The sequence below is a fragment of the Amblyomma maculatum genome, chromosome 2 (genome assembly GCF_055883805.1).
Source record: "Amblyomma maculatum isolate TAMU_Amacu chromosome 2, ASM5588380v1, whole genome shotgun sequence".
Taxonomy (NCBI): Eukaryota; Metazoa; Arthropoda; class Arachnida; order Ixodida; family Ixodidae; genus Amblyomma; species Amblyomma maculatum.
The window spans coordinates 94,510,260-94,527,577 of NC_139345.1; the positions used below are offsets into that span (position 1 = coordinate 94,510,260).

A 17,318-nucleotide genomic window follows, 5' to 3' on the forward strand; every position below is an offset into this window, starting at 1 on the left:
GGGATATAGAAAGGCCCTGAAATGCTTGGCTAGACCTCTATCCACCTTAAGTTGTACATCAGTGGCAATATTCATTGTGTACAAAATGCACAAAATACACCAAGGAGTGTACACAGGAAGACATTCCACAGATTTTTCTTAGTCGCTGAAAGACGTTGCCAAGCTAGCATCCTTTGTCGTGGCAACAAATATTTCCTTCCCTCCGCTGTCGCCAGAGGACAGCAACCATCGTCGTTACAAAAGCACAGGCCATGATCAGAGCCTGAGCCCAGACTCTCGACTCGGATCATGATCTGAATGTAGCGTGAATAAGCCCAATTGAGTCAATTCATGAATGATTCTGCCAACCTATGCCTCCCTACTTCATGAATATTTCACAAAATTCAGCTGATGCCAAAGTCATGAAAAGCTGTTTGCAATGATTACTGTTTTACCGCCACGCGAGCCCCCAATGTGGGACAGCATTCACACTCTTATCACTGTTCCCATTCCGCTAAGGATCAATCTGCTATCACCTTACCACCTGCTAGACATAGGCGGCAATCCCTGGCTCAATCCCAGGACCAGCATGAAAAACATTAGTTGTGATTTCGCTGTGGTTAATCCTAGTTGAATTGCAAAAGCAACAACGGCGCTTTGCCTGCTACATTATTCCTCCATCACGCCCTATCAGTGTAAGGTGCTACATAACTGGGGACACTTAAGCTCAACCTTTAAGGGTATGACGCGAGAGCGTAAGCTAACAGCCCACATATAAAGTCTCGCTTCAAACAAGCCGTATGGACGTGCCTGCTTGTCATAGGGGTAACGAGAATGCAAACGGTTCTGACAGGCTGATTCTGATATCACCTTCCCATATGAAAGGAGCAACTTGAGTTGGCAGCTCCTGTTCGTGGCATGGGGGTAACGTGAATTCAAATGTCATGGCAGGCTGATCTTTTTATGAGGAGACTGCAGCTACGCGTGGGCTGTCATAGCGTTGCTTTCGCAAAAAAAAAAAAAAAAGTGTGCACATAAACAAATCTGCAAGGTTTTATCATCATCCTGTCATGAGATGGGATACACTGATAATGGACAGTATTTTCACAGCGAGAGGGCAGGAAAAGGCAACTGCCGATTTCCCCCAGTCGTGTCAGGCCAGAGGTGCCGTCTATGGGAAGCGTGGGCTAAAGTGGTGTGTTGCCTCCGCCGAGGGGCCTTAAAGGTCCAAACATTCGGCATTGGCTCAATCACCAGGATCCCCTTTTCCCCAGACATGGCTAGGCATGGGTGGCCAATGTCTGTGGTGTCGCACAGTACACAAAAAGATCTGCTTTAACAGATGCCTTTGCAGGGGCTGTAAAAACAGTCTTCATATCTCAAAATGCATATTTTTAAATATTAGTAGCAGGCTTTCAGAGGCATCTGGCATATTACAGTAAGATAGCATAAATGCTTCGATGTAATAATTTGTTTGTGTTTTTTTCCTGGGGCCATCAGAAGCAAATCTGTTTTAGTGCAGTCCCTCTGACCTTGAAAGAAATACAATGAATGTGGCCATGACTGGGTTCCGATCCCATGGCAGTGCAAACAGATCAGCTTTGCTGGCCACTGCACATGAGCACAGCAGTGTCGCCACAGCCAAACACACCGCATGCTTGTCGCCACAGCCAAACACACCGCATGCTTTAACTGCCACACTCTCATGCTGCACATTACATGCTGTCGTCTTCACCAACTCCCATCCGAGTGCAATGAATCCACAGCACACCGCTATCACATCGACCTCTTATGGTGCTATAAGCGCTTCCCAAACTTTACAGTCCCCAATAATCGATTTTGCCAAGTTTTGCTTGAAGCTTTAACTTGAAAAGGTGGGCTCGAACGGAAGGCTAAGTGAAACTCGACATACTAGGACACATACTTTGCCAACTAAGCTGAACATTTTTTTCCACAGCCTCACCCACAACAGATACAACTATTCAACATCACCTTGCACGGAAGTGTGCTCCTAGACGGCAACAGCCAAGCAAGTGCATATGCAGCTATTGCCTTATCCTTCAGCAAGTTTCTGCCTGTTTCCGTGTGATACGAGCCCAAGATATGACACTATGTGATAGCATTGTTAAAAGACACGTGCAGATCACTTTCTAATATGCTGCTGATGCATGAATGGGCAGATCAGCAAGCCAATATACCTGGAAACCGATCTGAAGCACCCATTATGTCATTCAGCACGATATATGCCTGCAGTATCTGCCTGCTGATTTTTTTATGAGGAGACCATTGCTATGCCGTGAAGAGGCCTCGCTTTGGCTGTCGGAGTACTGCTTTCGCGATAAAAAAAATTTTTTTAGCCCCCCCCCAAATCTGCTGGCACGAGGTTTGAAATGTACTTTGCGTAAGATGTGTTAAACAGAGAAATATCGGTAAGTGATCACTCACATCTGCTATCAGAACACTAGTTTCTATATCGGCCAAGTTAAAATTCCTGAAGCAGAGATCTAGCAAGGTTCCTGTTACCCTTGTTGGCACATAAATAACATTTTCATAACCGTATGAGAGAAATATATCAATTAGCTTTGCTTTGTAGATTAGGGGAGAGAATGTTCTTGGCATTAAAATCCCCAACAACTGATGAGCGATGATACTCTGTGCAGATTATGAAACTTCTTCCAGAAATTCAAGAAACACAGATGATGTCCCAGAAGGAGGCCGGTACATGGCTACATATACCATGCTTTCGCACTTTATCATAACAGTTTCATAATGAGGACATACTTGGCAATAATCTGAGATAACACTGCAACTCAAGGTTTCCTTGACATACACTGTGACACCTCCACCTTTCATAGCATTGTGGAAAACTGATAAATGTTTGTACCCGCTAAATGTTCTCCTTTAAATATATTTTGGATTCATTTTCTTTTAATTGACCCTTTTTGCTTAACCACTTGTTCGTCGCACGAGACGAGAAGCGAACTAGCACAAAGGCAATCCTGTCTGAGGTGTCGTTATTGCTTTTTAAAATAAGTCGATGAATTGTCTCAATGTCGGCTTCAGAAAGGCGAGCAATCTGAAGATTGTCAGCGAGCAGGTTAATTTTCTCCAAAATGTTTTCAATGATATGCTGGGGCAATCCATGTATTTCCATATTTTGTCGCCTGCTGCACTGTTCAAGACCTCACTTCTTGCTTCAGTTTTCTTTATTTCTTATTCATCAACTTTGGCTCAAGTTTTTCTACACACTTTTTTAGGTCAGTTAAGTCTCTATTTTGCGCTTCCATGCGGGTAAGGACTTCATCGTATTTATTAGACATAGCTTGTACAGGGCTTTCAATGCAATGAACAGTGGTCATGATAACATGAATGTTGTCTATTCTCAACTTCATTTCTACAACCATAGCTAGCTTGCTCTGTATGTTAGCAATTTCTTTTGCCAGGTCAAGGCTAGCTTCTTGCTGCTTTGATGTGCCCTGACTACTCTGGTCTTGTGCCATTTTGCAAGTGACACATTTTTTTTATGACAATTTCAGACTTTTTCTTGTAGCTAGCTTACCAACACCTGAGCATGTGCAAATGTGATAAATAGAATCACACTCGGCGCATGATAGGTATACATCGTCATCAGAAAGTTTCTCATTGCATGCATGACAGTCATTCGACATTACTACACTCAGAACCAGTCAACAGCAGCGACAGCCACAACCACATACAAGCGATTGCATCAAAACAACTTAAAAGAGAATGACCAAAAACCTGATGTTAAACAGCTCAGCTGTCAAGCAGAGGGCAGCTGGCGCTGTTGCTGCTGGGTGAGTGTCAAGGAATGTTATCAAGCTTTCGGGCAATTCATAGGCAAACTCAAGGAAACTGAGCTTTTAAGAAGCATGCCAATCTCATCCACTAAAAGGGGAATACTGAAATGGAAATATAGGCAGCTTTTCTGATATCTACAGCTGACAAAAGAGTATGTGGAAGTTCACCCTCAGTTGCACTCACTGAAACCGTGATAAGTATGATAGGCGCATAGATGCGAAGTAATGGGCAACCTGGAAATGATTACGCGCATGCATGGATATATCTTTGTGATGTGATTTCACTCCCTGTCCAAAATGTGCCATCGATATGCAATAAAACAGTTGCAAGTTTGTGCTTGTGTGCTGTCCTCCCATGGTCCCCAAGCAGCGCATTTGAAACTGAGATCGACCAGCTAGCCTCCATATTTTAGCACTAAAAACAGAATGAGTCAGAGGATAAATGCAGGGAACAGTCTAATCAAAATCAAGAAGAGATGGGCATGGGCAGGGCATGTGCTGTGGAGACAAGATAAGTTAAGGCTCCTAAGGGTAACTTACAGGATTTCAAGGGAAGACAAAGATAGCAAAGGGCAGCAGAAAGTTTGGTGGCCTAATGAAATTAGGAGTTTTGAGGGATGAGGTGGCAGCAGCTATCACAGGACAGGTTTAACTGGAAGGCTATGGAAGGCTATGGAAGGCCTTTGTCCAGCGGTGGATGTAGTCAGGCTGATGATAATTACAAAATCAACAAGTTGCTATATTCAGAAAGAAACTACAAACATTTAAGCAAGTACAAGAAGGGTATCATATGTGTTCACCAGAAAAGTTTGCCAGTACAATGTTTATTTCGATCATACTTTAAATGCTCTTTAAGCATAGCAACGACATAAGAGTGAACCTCGATAGAAAGCTGGCAATAAATGTTTAGGAAATATTTGCGCTGGAACACCCAAGAAAGGTTTCCAAATCTCAAATTTCTCTCTCGTCTTATAAGTGGACACTATGATGTTCCAATGTTGAGCATCCTTTTCCACAAGTTATGCTCTAAGACAGTGACATTCTCCAGCCATATTGATAATTTCTAGAGAAACTGCTTCAAATATTCCTCTTTTCCTGGGATAGTACTACTGCAAAATGGAATAACCTATCTAACAATACTGTGCTGTGTTGTTTTTATGGCACATAGGTAACTAAGGCCATCATGCATGAAGAGCAAGGTTTAAAATCTGTTTTATAGAAAATGCATTAAAATGTTGTTCTATAGCTTGCTTAAAAAGCTTTGCTTCTTTTAGGAATGAAAGAGTGTGGGAAATATCAATGAGTAACTTTTCTCCTAAATGTAAGCCTGAGTGTAGTTGGTGTGTGTTCATTACAAACTTGTGGGAAGCGCTTTTGTTTTAGTTCTTCAAGTTTTGTACATGTGATCAAGATGTGGCTAGTGGTGACAACTTCTCCACAGAGTTTGCATGTGCATATATTTTGTTTTGCGAGAATGAATTGTGGGTTAAATGAGTGTGACCAATATGAAGGCGACATAAAACAACTTGGATAAAACGCTCCTGGTGACTACATGATTTTCATTCTATCACTGGCTTCACTAGGTGCAATATGTTCTTTACTTCCTTGTCCCATGAGTCCTGCCATTTCTCGTTCAGTTTTCTTTGTATAAATGTTTTTACACCTTTATGCGGTACATTTGCATTTTCTGTTTTAGCTTCTAGGTGACTGTGGCACATACATCAGCTCATTTGTTACTGCTGATCCCTACATGACTTGGTACCCAGCAGAATTTCACTTCAAGTCCTTGTGTTTCACCTGTTCCTAGATAATGTATTGTAGTTCCAAATAATGGTTCTGTTGCATTCCTGAAGTGTAGTGCTGCGATTACACTAAGCCAGCTTGTGTAGATTATACTCTTTTCAATGCTGGTTTTTAGTATTTTTTCTACAGCTAAGAAGATAGCATAACATTCACCAGTAAAAATTGATGCCCGTCAAGATAACCTAATAGTTTTTTTTTTACATTTGTCTTCTATTACGCCACTACCAACAGAGAAAGCTGTTTTAGAAGCATCTGTATAAAATGCTTAGTAGTTTTTGTACTTTTCATCTAAGGCCAGGAGCTCTTGTAGTGTTTAGGCGGCATTTGCTTTTTACGAAATTGTGTTATACCTCTGTCACACGAACACTTTCGATCCTCGTTGAATTCTATGTGCATTCAACTCAATGCAGGTCTTGTCACACGGCAACTTTCAAGTGCAATCGAGCCCGAGCCTGCTTGGCTCGAAGCTGCTTCCTCAATCGCTCTCAAGTTTTCAAGCACACTGGAGAGTGGGCGTCGCCACCCTCGACGTTACTTAACGCACAAGAAGGAAACTTCTCAATGGTCATTCAAAACAGCAGTGTGGCACCGGATGCTTCAATCCTCCTTAAAAAAAACCTCAATGCAGATCGAGTTCAATGAGGATCGGAAGTGTTTGTGTGGTTGGAAGTAGCCGCATACAGTGGGGAAACTGTACCAAGGGGGTAGTGGGTATGGAGCATAGGCAATATTTGGGAGTCTATCAAGCATGTTTTATTCCTGGCATTTCTGTTCAAAAAGAGGATTAGTGGTCTTATTGTTTGGGGTTTGTTACTGGAAAGTGTTCTAGATAGGCATTTTGTAACTTGTTTGGTAACAGATATGCTTCGGCAATGAACGTATATTTAGAATGTATGAGCATGTGAGCATGTTTCTTCGGCTTGTAAGTGATGGTTCATTAGTTTCTACACACAAGCTGTTTATGGATGATGTCCTGTATGCACCATTGAAATGCGATAGCCTAAATTGTGTACAGGGTCCAATCGCATAAAGTATGACAGCCCTGCAGATCCATATGCTAAGCAGCCATAGTCTAAACACGAGTGCACCACAGACCGATAAATTTGCAAAAGGTATGTTCTATCAGAACCCCAGCCTTTATGTGAAAAAACTGTTCATATATTCAGAAATTTTGAAGCTTCTTTTTCATGTTGTTTACATGAGGAAGAAATGAAAGCTTTCTGTCAAAAGTTGTGCCTAGAAATTTATGTTCATGTTTCACGGGCAGCTTTACATCATTTAGGTAGACGGTCGGACCTGTGTCACATTAAAGCTACATGCAACTTTGTACTAGCAAGTGACCTGTCATGTTCAGTTATGCACCCTGTCATTGGTTCTTTTCAATTTTCTTTTGTATGACCACCCTTGCAAACAAGACAGAAATATCAATAAATAAAATAAAGACATGGCCAACAGACTGCAAAAAGCAGCAGTTAAGCCTCATGTTTCAAGCACAGAGCAAGACTGTTCCAAAGTAAGTCAAACTGCCAAGTAAATTACCTGTTTGGTAAAAAATGCTCAATTTACCTCAGTTCATGGTGATTTTCCTGGCTGAGAACCAGAATAAACTTTACTAAACAGTAATAATAATAATAATAATAAATAAATGTTGGTTACAAGCATATGGTCACTGAGTAACACTCCTATGCCTCTTAAATATAGGCAAAACAGAGCAAAATCAAAGTAAAAAGTAAACCAGTTATTTGGGAATGTGGACGTCCAAAGCTAGGGGAACAAAGAACATACACTGAAATTCAGATTCTTGGAAATTTACCCGACACACAGTCTGATCTAACGTCTAAACCAAAAACAGAGCACTTTCAATGAATTACAGGATTTGTTCTGGTATATTATTTTGCCCACATGCTACCCCACAGGGTAAGAACTAGCCATTCCGATTTTACTTCATCACTCTGAATATGACAAATGTATTCTCACAAAAGAAAGGGGCCAAGTTTACAATTCTGAAAGCAAGAAAATTTCATCTAGATAAGAGTGATAAATTTTATTACTTGAGCTACCTGCAGGTACACAAATGACATAATATTTGACATAATAATGCTGATGACTGCTTCCGAAGTCACAAAATCTAGCGGGGGATAAAATAAACACAAATTTTGTTCTTCACAACTGCTTTGACTGCCTACCCAAAACTGTAGCCTCTATGGCATATTATAGGATGTCCATGCCTCGATTAATGCAGCACAGCACAGGTGCTGCCAATTTTAATGCACAAATGCATTCTTGTACTGCGCTTTGCAATTCGTACTGTGAACTAGCCTTCCACAATGCTATACCCTCTCTTACATAGAAGCTGCTGCCAGCACCTCCTTTTCTTGCCCATGAAATGGTGCCGGCAGATTAACACGTTATGCAATCTGTATGCAGACTCCAGTATGTGTGGGGCACTCATGCCATCCCTCTGGTGGGATAGCGGGTAGATTCTTCTGTCTAAGACCCCAATGGCTGTGGCAAACTCTGCGAACATAGTGATGAGGAGCTTCTTCCAGGGTGGTGCTGATCAACCACATCTCTCACTGCTCCAAGGCTGCCTGAGGTGGTGCGATTTATTCGTGCATGTCCATGTGATATGAAGGAAGGTATGGGTGTCATGGCACCATGATCATGCATCTACATATAGTATTGGGTGAAGGCGGTGTTGATAGTGGCAGTTGGAGAGAGTGAAGGCCTGTATTTGGTGGAGTGCGTAGGATCTGGAAGTGTAAGGTGTTTGTAAGGAGGGGTAGATGCGTTGATTGAGTCATAAGATGTCAAAGTGCGCAGAGTGTGTACCGCCGCTCAGGTGGTGTGATCTCAAGCTAGGATGTCAGGTTTGGCGTTGCCTTCTAGATCTTCATTAGAAACTGTACTTCAAAAAATGGCTAATTTTAGTAAGCACTTTTTGCATGCTGATGCATTGTAGCACTATCTAGAAGCCACCAATTAAAGCTATAATGCATTGTCACCATTATCTTTTGAAAAGCATTTTTTCTTTCCTTCTTTACCTCTTGTCTACTGGGCTTTATATCCATAGATTTTTTCCTACTGCATCTTTTGAACTCATTTTGTTGCCAGGTAGGTGAATTTGTGAATAATCTTAAAGCTTTCAACTTGGACAGTTTATTTAAAGAAATGTGGACGCTGCCACAATCTGTAAATACCCGAACTTTAGCTGATTCAGACCTCTGTTTTTTGATACATGGGCCTTATAGAAAGTTTCGGAACTGGTAATATTAAAAAGCTCTGCATAAATTTATATAGCAGGCAGCACCACTTGCCTCATTAGCCACAAGCTTGTGTCACAGACCACACATGTCAATGGTGCATGGCCTCTTTCAAAAACAGCTCCTGATGTAAGGCACCTCACTTGTGGTAAAATAAATGCTCAGGTTCCTCACACAAAGTTGCCAAACATACCAGTAAATTCTCTGTATATATCAGCATACTTTTTAAAACACTGTCCCTGATGCTTTGGCACTTAGCAGATGACATATACGTATTTGCTGACCATGATGCTCATGATAAATATTCTCAATGCCTGCACTGTAGCTTGCACCACATTTGTGATGTGCAGATAGTATGCAAAAGGCACTATCACACTCCCCCAATTACCAGCCACAGAGGCAGCAAGGGCACCACCTGTTTCTACGAGAAAAGGCGCAACTTCCGTATATATCCAAGAGAAGAAATGCGTGGTTCAGCACTATGACCTGTCAGTCTACTAGAATACATGCCCAGTCATCCTTAGACTGAGGGATGAAGCGCCCAATTGGCTGGTCTAAGCAGAGCATACTTTAAGACTCCTTCAATCTACACTGCGTCCATATGATGTGGCAGTACTACATAAAGCACCTCAACACAGCTAACCCCAAAAACTGCAAATTCTAAGCTGAATTATAGGAGGTTGGGACCCCTCTTTCACTTCTCCTAAGGTTGAAGGTGATTGACAGCAAAGAAAGCAGAGTTAAGATTGTTAGGCTAGGACTTAAGATTAAGTTTTGCCCCTATTCTGCCTCCTCATCACCCTGTGTTCCCATCACGTGAGATGAGAACAGTACAATGTATGCAACGGGCATCACATATACTTTGGTGACTACTTACGCTCAGCCCCCCCAGAATACTTATCAGCAACAAACGGCAGCTTTCTATGGAACTGAAGAGTGCAAACAATCCACAGAGAAGACAAGGACAGGCGCTAGTGTCCTTGTCTTCTTTGTGGATTGTCTACTGTTTGCACTCTTCAGTTCCGTAGAAAATCATGAACCAACTAGGCCCAACAGAAAATTTTATTGAAATGGCAGCTTGAGAAACTCTTTCGAAGAAACAGTAGCTTTCTCTTCATTCAAATTTAACGCATGCAGTTCTTTTTTTACCTTTGCCTGTAAGTGGGTTTTCAAGACAGACTAAGGACTTTCTTATTGCTGCTGGCACTCGACACGACCAAAACAAGAGAAAGTTTGTGCCGCTTAAAAACGTATAGAATAAGCAGTCAACAGAAATTAAATACCTGGCATGAATAGTTTCGTTCAGGTGCCGCGCAGTAAGTTTAAACCACGCACCTAACACAACACTCTGGATTGTGCACACTAGATTTAACATAAACATCTTCCCTATTTAAGAATGACATTTGTTGAAGAGGTAGGAATGTTATAAGACAGGTTAAACCACATGAGAGTTTACAAGAGCTACCAGGAATGCCTTTGTAGTGTCAAAACGTCTACTTTTACTGAAGCTGGATGTTTGAAGTGGAGGTGAATGAAAACACTTTACAGTCAACTTGACTGTACTCCAGTAACAGGGATACCAAAAACATATTTCTTAAGGTGTGTCTTTTTCGGGGTCAAATTTGCTGGAATCTATTCTCTGCACTGATAGTTTGCAGGTAAACGCTGAATGCTATTGACCTGGAGGTAGGTAATGAATGAATGAATCTATTTCAAAAGGGCGGCCTAAACATCATGAGTGTGGGTAGGAGTAGTAGGGGCAGGGTAAAGCGACCATTTGTGGGTGGACTGCACAGTACAGTTTGTTGCTGCGCTTCTCTATGCACTGTGTTATCAGGTGGAGCTTGCAACCACAAGCAAAGTTGCACAGGCTTGGGCTACCAACTGATCCCTTCATACTTAAGCATAGGTGAATGCAAGGATCCAAGTTTTGGCTAGCATTGGCGAGCTGCCAGCAGATTTAGAGCACCGTTTCACACAATGACCTCTGCTGCACCTGGGCAAGCTACACATTAGCTCTGGCTTAAAGGGGCATCAGAATGCATGTGAAGCCTGCGAGCTTGTATGTGAAAAGTAAATAAAATAAAGAATGAGTGATTTAATACCTACCGGCTGCAATCGTGCGTAATAGACTAAGCTGCTGAAATTTGGGCCACACGCAGGGTTCAGATATGTTAATGAAAAACAAACTGCTAGACACCGTAGAAACATCCTCAGTACTTCTGTAATCTACTCGAGTAATGTGACAATATAATGCATCATACAAACATTTTTATCACGTTTTACATGGTAATCATGCCTTAACCTGCCTCCCCGCCAGCACCACCAAGTACAGAGTATCAGATCCTCATCTTGTTCACAATAAAATAGAAAGCTACAAGCACATGGGAACAGCTTCCCAAACTGCGAGGTTTGCTTACCTGCACATGATAAACAGTATGCTTATAGAACCCATTGTGTAGCACTTGTAGCTTCCACTTCTCTGCAAGCAAATCTTATGATAGATCATAGAGGCTGTGAGCGCTAGTTTCTTGATTACATGGGGTCAATAAACTGTGATTGCATGTGGTCAAGTCATCAAACCAGTATGCAAGGTCTGTTTGCCCTTCACATGTGCATGCAGTTCTGAAAGATCATGGTCAACACCAAGCATACACATTTTTCATTCCTACCAAATAAAAACCTAGCATGCATTGTGAAATTGAACGCACTCACCAAAACCAGGTAATTGCAACCGTAAGTGGACAGCCTCAGTACAGGCACCGCACCGTACCGCACCAATGAAAATAGCCCATGTGCCTTGACCAGCGCTCTACTCAGCAGTAGACCGGTGAGGTGTCGGCCAATCTCCAATCGCTATCTCGGACGCAGGCATCCTGCGGCGAGACAAGGCTGCCGATGAAAATCGTATCTCAGCTGAAAGACAAAGGCGCAGCAGACGTGGGTGGGCGCAGATGTCTTATCTCGGGCCGCGCTGGCGATCAGTAGCGCGCGCGTGACACTAGTGCACATGTTTCCTGGAGGATCGGCACGTAGCATACCAGAAGCGAACAAAACTGATATGAAAGCCGCACGCGAAGATGCTTTTGCCGTCGCGCAATTGGCGCAATAGCTCCAGCAGAGTCACATTTTCTCGCGGCTAAAAGCCGTGTGATAATGACAAAATGATATGTATAAGCCGCATCATGCAATTTAAACGGTGGCTAAAACGACAGTGGACGGCAAAGCATTTCGCATCACCCTGGATGATGCAAAATCACTGCGATCACTTTTTTACAAGACTACAAATAGCATACGAAACGATCAACGGACAACGCATTGGCAACGCGAACTTCGAACACAACACGGACGTACGGTAACAGCACACACAAATCTAAGAAAATGCAAACCTTGTAACGAGCGGCACAGCTAACAGCACTGAAATAGCCTTCGCAGCCTGCAAAGAAGCCGCAACAAGATTATGCACAAGCGATCCAACCAATCCAACTCGATCATATTCACGTTGTAGTTTACCACCACAATCGAAAATGATTTCTGCCATAAGCTGCAAAACACAGGTGTGTGCGATTACATTCGTCTGTAAGTTAAAAAAACTGACACGCACAGTCAAAATGGTTACAAGCGCCCACAAGGACATACACGTGTGCTTGCAAGGCTCCGTGCCACGCCGAGCAAGGTACTGCAGGCAGAGCGCCTTAGGCTTCAAGGTGTCAAGATGAAGTGGCATCACAAAAGATGACACCTTCCTTGAGCGACAAGCTAGCTCCGAAATCGCGACTGTACAGTCTGTTGCTATACTGGCAAAGCACTTCATGAAACAATATTGGTGATTCGCAACCCCTCCGGGTCTGAAGAACTTACTCATTCAAAGGCATAGCAGACGATATCAAAGAAAGGGGCGGAAATGTTCGTGCGTAATTGCGCTGGGTGACGTTTCGCGCCGCCCAAAGCGCTACACCTGCACGAGCTTTACGTCTGGTTTCGGTTTCAAGAACACCTCAGGCGTTCTTTGACCAGTGTGACCTAATGGTTAATGGTCCCGTGGTTAATAATTCAGCGCTTAGCACAGGTTCAAGTTCAAACATGTTCGGCTTCCAACATGTAGAGACTCTGACGGTAGTCCCCCGACGATCAATCAACTGACACTACAGCGAAACACATCACGCGAGAATGAATCACCACACCTTTGTGCTACAGTACTTGTGCGGCAGTGGCTTGGCGGTGATCCGTATGCTTCGGCATCATACAAGATTTTTTCATTATATCAGTTTCATTAAATCTATTTCAAGAAGTTAATTGGGCACAAATGTTTAGAAAAAATATAATGAAGGAAAATGTAGAAATGATCTGTTTGCACAAACGATAAAGAAAACGTCAGTACTCCTTTACTGAAATCGAAAATCACTTTTGGATATTATGAGCGCCAGAAAATCTTTTTGTTTCTCAAAAAAAAAAAAAAAAAGAAGTATGGTTTGGTATAGCGTTCAACGGTTCAACTGTTTTGACTGATTTTGAAGTCCGCAAGCGACGCGCAGGCTAGCTCCCAGCTCGTCCACGCAAAAACAGGCTAGTACGGAGATTCCGCACAGCTGGCTGCATATCGAAATTAGGATATCGGTTCCTTCCAGTCAGCATATGCACAGCGCGCTCTGCGTTTCCCAGCAGGCGAGCGTTGAAGCGTGCCAAATTTTGTAAGCATTCTGCGGATGCGGCGTCGCGTGACAGTGTTTCAAAATAAAGCGTTCACCTCCATGCCGACAAAGACCAGCGCGTCTGGCGAAGTAGAAGCCAGGTGGGGAGCTCGAAGCTCCCCAAAAAGCGCCAAATATTTTGCATCTGCAAGCATGTGTGCAAGGGTGGCGCAATTGTTTACCACGTTCACTCCCTGCAAGGCATAATATGACCAGCAATCGAGTGCGCTTTGATAGAAGTGAAAAAGGAAGCTGTCCCACATTTCTCACGGTTGCTCTGAATGGACACGAGCCGCAGATTTACTGAATACATAACACTACAAAGTATTTTACTCGCAGCCGGCTTCGTCTTTGTGTGCTCAGAATGTAGCACGTTCACAGTGCACGTACTTACGACAAATCTCCAATTTACCTTGCAACCTCAATTCCAACCTTGCCTTGAATAGCGCCTGATGCACCACGCCAAGACCACGCCCTACGAAAGCTACAGATGACAAAAATGCGCTATAATCGCGCAGAAAAAAATGTTATTGTTCACACGCAATAACAGCTCCAACGCAGAAATCGGGTGCTTCGGCTACCTCGGCTCCGGCGTCACGAAATTGGCAGTGCACTTTATAGCAGTTATATCAATGAAGAACTCATTTCTACATTTTAATGAACGTGTTAAAGCCTTTGATATCTGTACTCAGCCATTTGCAATCACCAGAAAAACATGTCAGAAATGCCGTTTTCCGCTGTTTCGCGAGACCGATTTCGCTAATTTCTCGAGAGATGGTGCCAAAAGCGGTACCTGACGTCACGGAAATTGCTAGACGTTTCTCGCAAACAGTGACGCTCCACAAAAAAATATTTCGTCATTCAAGCTCTCTGATTGGTGGATATCGGCGGAGCCGTGTTGCTGGCCTAGCTCAGCCAATCGTAGCCTGCGACGTATGCCCTCCTCGGCCTATTTAGCCTTTGTGCCCGCTGTGCTCCGGCATATTCCATTGCGTCTGCACCCACAACTGTGTGATAGTGCACTTTTGCCAAAGAGGTAAGTGTGGACCGTTTGCTTTTAGGAGACTGGCGGCCTTGGCGTTACTGAAAGCGTCGCGCATACAGTGGTTCCAAATAGAAATTAACATGTTTGATTACTACGCGCGGCAGTTTGAGGGTGCTGCCTTCTTTGAGGCTCACTGATTCAAGTAGACTTCTCGCTGTACGTTCGAAATCCTCCGTTCATTTTGTATTCAATTAGGTAGAGCAAACTCTGTGTATGTCTGTGAGCGTTTTGCGCTGTTTGTACCAGAGCTCCTCAATACTGATCGGAATGGTTTGCACTGTGTGGGGTAAGCCTACTACAAAGCTCTCGTGCAGTACTGCATGCAACAGTGTTTCGGTCAGTGTTTGTAGCTAGTTGGGATTATCTAACGTATGGCGGTTGGACAGAATACCGTTTGTGAACTCGCTTGTTCTGTGGAAATGTTACGTTCCGTTGTCCGTTCGAAGCACGACCGGCTTGTTTGGAGCGATCGCTGCATGTTAGGCCTAGCCGCCATCTTACTAAGGGTGCGCCACCGAATTCTTTGATCGGGGTAGTGTCGGGTTAACTGCAGGTGGTGCTGCATGCTAACGAGTGACCCTGTTCTCTCAACAGAGAAGCCAAGATGCAGATTTTTGTGAAGACCCTTACTGGCAAAACGATCACGCTCGAAGTCGAGCCCAGTGACACGATCGAGAATGTGAAGGCAAAGATTCAGGACAAGGAAGGCATCCCACCTGACCAGCAGCGTCTTATCTTCGCCGGAAAGCAGCTTGAAGACGGCCGGACGCTGTCAGACTACAACATTCAAAAGGAGTCGACCCTTCATCTTGTGCTGCGCCTGCGCGGAGGAATGCAGATCTTTGTCAAGACCCTTACGGGCAAGACCATCACGCTTGAGGTCGAGCCAAGTGACACCATCGAAAACGTCAAGGCCAAGATCCAGGACAAGGAGGGCATCCCGCCTGACCAGCAACGTCTCATCTTCGCCGGAAAGCAGCTCGAAGACGGCCGCACGCTGTCAGACTACAACATCCAGAAGGAGTCGACCCTTCACCTTGTCCTCCGGCTGCGCGGTGGTATGCAGATCTTTGTCAAGACCCTCACGGGAAAAACCATCACGCTTGAGGTCGAGCCAAGTGACACCATCGAAAACGTCAAGGCCAAGATCCAGGACAAGGAGGGCATCCCGCCTGACCAGCAACGTCTCATCTTCGCCGGAAAGCAGCTCGAAGACGGCCGCACACTGTCAGACTACAACATCCAGAAGGAGTCGACCCTTCACCTTGTCCTCCGGCTGCGTGGTGGTATGCAGATCTTTGTCAAGACCCTCACGGGAAAAACCATCACGCTTGAGGTCGAGCCCAGTGACACCATCGAAAACGTGAAGGCTAAGATTCAGGACAAGGAGGGCATCCCGCCTGACCAGCAGCGTCTGATCTTCGCCGGAAAGCAGCTTGAGGATGGCCGCACGCTGTCCGACTACAACATTCAGAAAGAGTCCACCCTCCACCTTGTCCTCAGACTACGCGGTGGCATGCAAATCTTTGTCAAGACACTCACCGGAAAAACCATCACGCTCGAAGTTGAGCCTAGTGACACCATCGAAAATGTGAAGGCAAAGATTCAGGATAAGGAAGGCATCCCACCGGACCAGCAGCGACTGATCTTTGCCGGCAAACAACTCGAGGATGGCCGTACCTTGTCCGATTATAACATTCAGAAGGAGTCGACCCTTCATCTTGTTCTTCGGTTGCGTGGCGGGATGCAAATCTTCGTCAAAACCCTCACCGGCAAGACCATAACGCTGGAAGTCGAGCCGAGTGACACCATTGAAAATGTGAAGGCCAAAATTCAGGACAAAGAGGGCATCCCGCCGGACCAGCAGCGTCTTATTTTTGCTGGCAAGCAGTTGGAGGATGGCCGCACCCTCTCAGACTATAACATTCAGAAGGAGTCGACCCTTCATCTCGTCCTGCGGCTCCGTGGTGGCCAGTAACTATTTCCCACACACATGGATGCTCTTGGCTAAAATTTGAGTGACTTTTTTTTTTTTTTTTTGTTTAGGCTGATCTGTGCTCTGAACATTTTTTTTTTTTCTGCGCAGCGGTGCCCATGCTAATAAAATTCACTCGTCCAGCCATTTTTCAGGCTTGTGTTCTGTGTGGCTGCGTTCGCTGTGCTGTGCAGCTGAAGCTCCGGCCAAAGTAGTCTAGCTTCACCTACAGTGGCTTTAGTTGCTGTGTTGAGGCTTTAAGCCTCAGAAGGGGTAGGTTTTGGTTGAGGTAAGTGGCGAGTGCTGTTGGACTTTTAGCCGTATGGACTGTATGCATGCAGTGCTGTACACTGCTGCTGAGGTCACTTCGCACTGGGAGCTGTTTTCTGCTAAAAACGCAACTGCGAGTCAAGGTGCAGTTTATCACTTCAAAGCATGCAGAGAATGAACGCCTGTGTGTTTGAATTGAGGGTGGAATTAACAGTTGAGAGCTTGAGCAATGCTCTGGGGCAGCAGAAAGGTTATACGTGTACCAATGTACATTAACTATCGGAGGTCTGCTTTGTTGCTGTAGGAAAATAAACGTCATACCGTCGCCATGACCCTGTAAAGATCTTAGGCAGGCTTTTGGCAATACTTGCACTGATAGTCTAGATCTGCATAGGCATGCATATTGCGAGTAAAAATGCAGCTGCATTAATATTTCACCACGGAATGGCCGGACTGCTGCTCTAAAGTGAGATT

General features: G+C 44.2%; 2 protein-coding genes across 6 annotated transcripts in view; one reads left to right on the forward strand and one right to left on the reverse strand.

The window, feature by feature from the left end:
- LOC146199289 (major facilitator superfamily domain-containing protein 12-like) overlaps positions 1–13,985 on the reverse strand; it is a 62,038-nt gene extending 48,053 nt beyond the window's left edge. For 2 of the 5 annotated variants that reach the window (XM_084594760.1, XM_084594751.1), the window contains exons 1-2: positions 12,503–12,718; positions 11,579–11,739 (exon numbers count right to left, since the gene is read on the reverse strand). The gene's annotated coding sequence lies outside the window, so the exon portion shown is untranslated. The other 3 variants (XM_084594753.1, XM_084594756.1, XM_084594752.1) reach the window with 3 other exon arrangements.
- Positions 13,986–15,289: 1,304 nt separating this feature from the next.
- Positions 15,290–16,726, forward strand: LOC146199291 (polyubiquitin-C-like). Its single transcript, XM_084594761.1, has one exon. It carries the CDS (start codon positions 15,432–15,434, stop codon positions 16,575–16,577), a length of 1,146 nt encoding a protein of 381 aa, XP_084450887.1. The 5' UTR covers positions 15,290–15,431; the 3' UTR covers positions 16,578–16,726.
- The last annotated feature ends 592 nt before the right edge of the window (positions 16,727–17,318 follow it).

Excerpts from the sequence above, each read along its gene's own strand:
- LOC146199291 (XM_084594761.1), top strand. The coding sequence starts at position 15,432 with ATGCAGATCTTTGTCAAGACCCTTACGGGCAAGACCATCACGCTTGAG.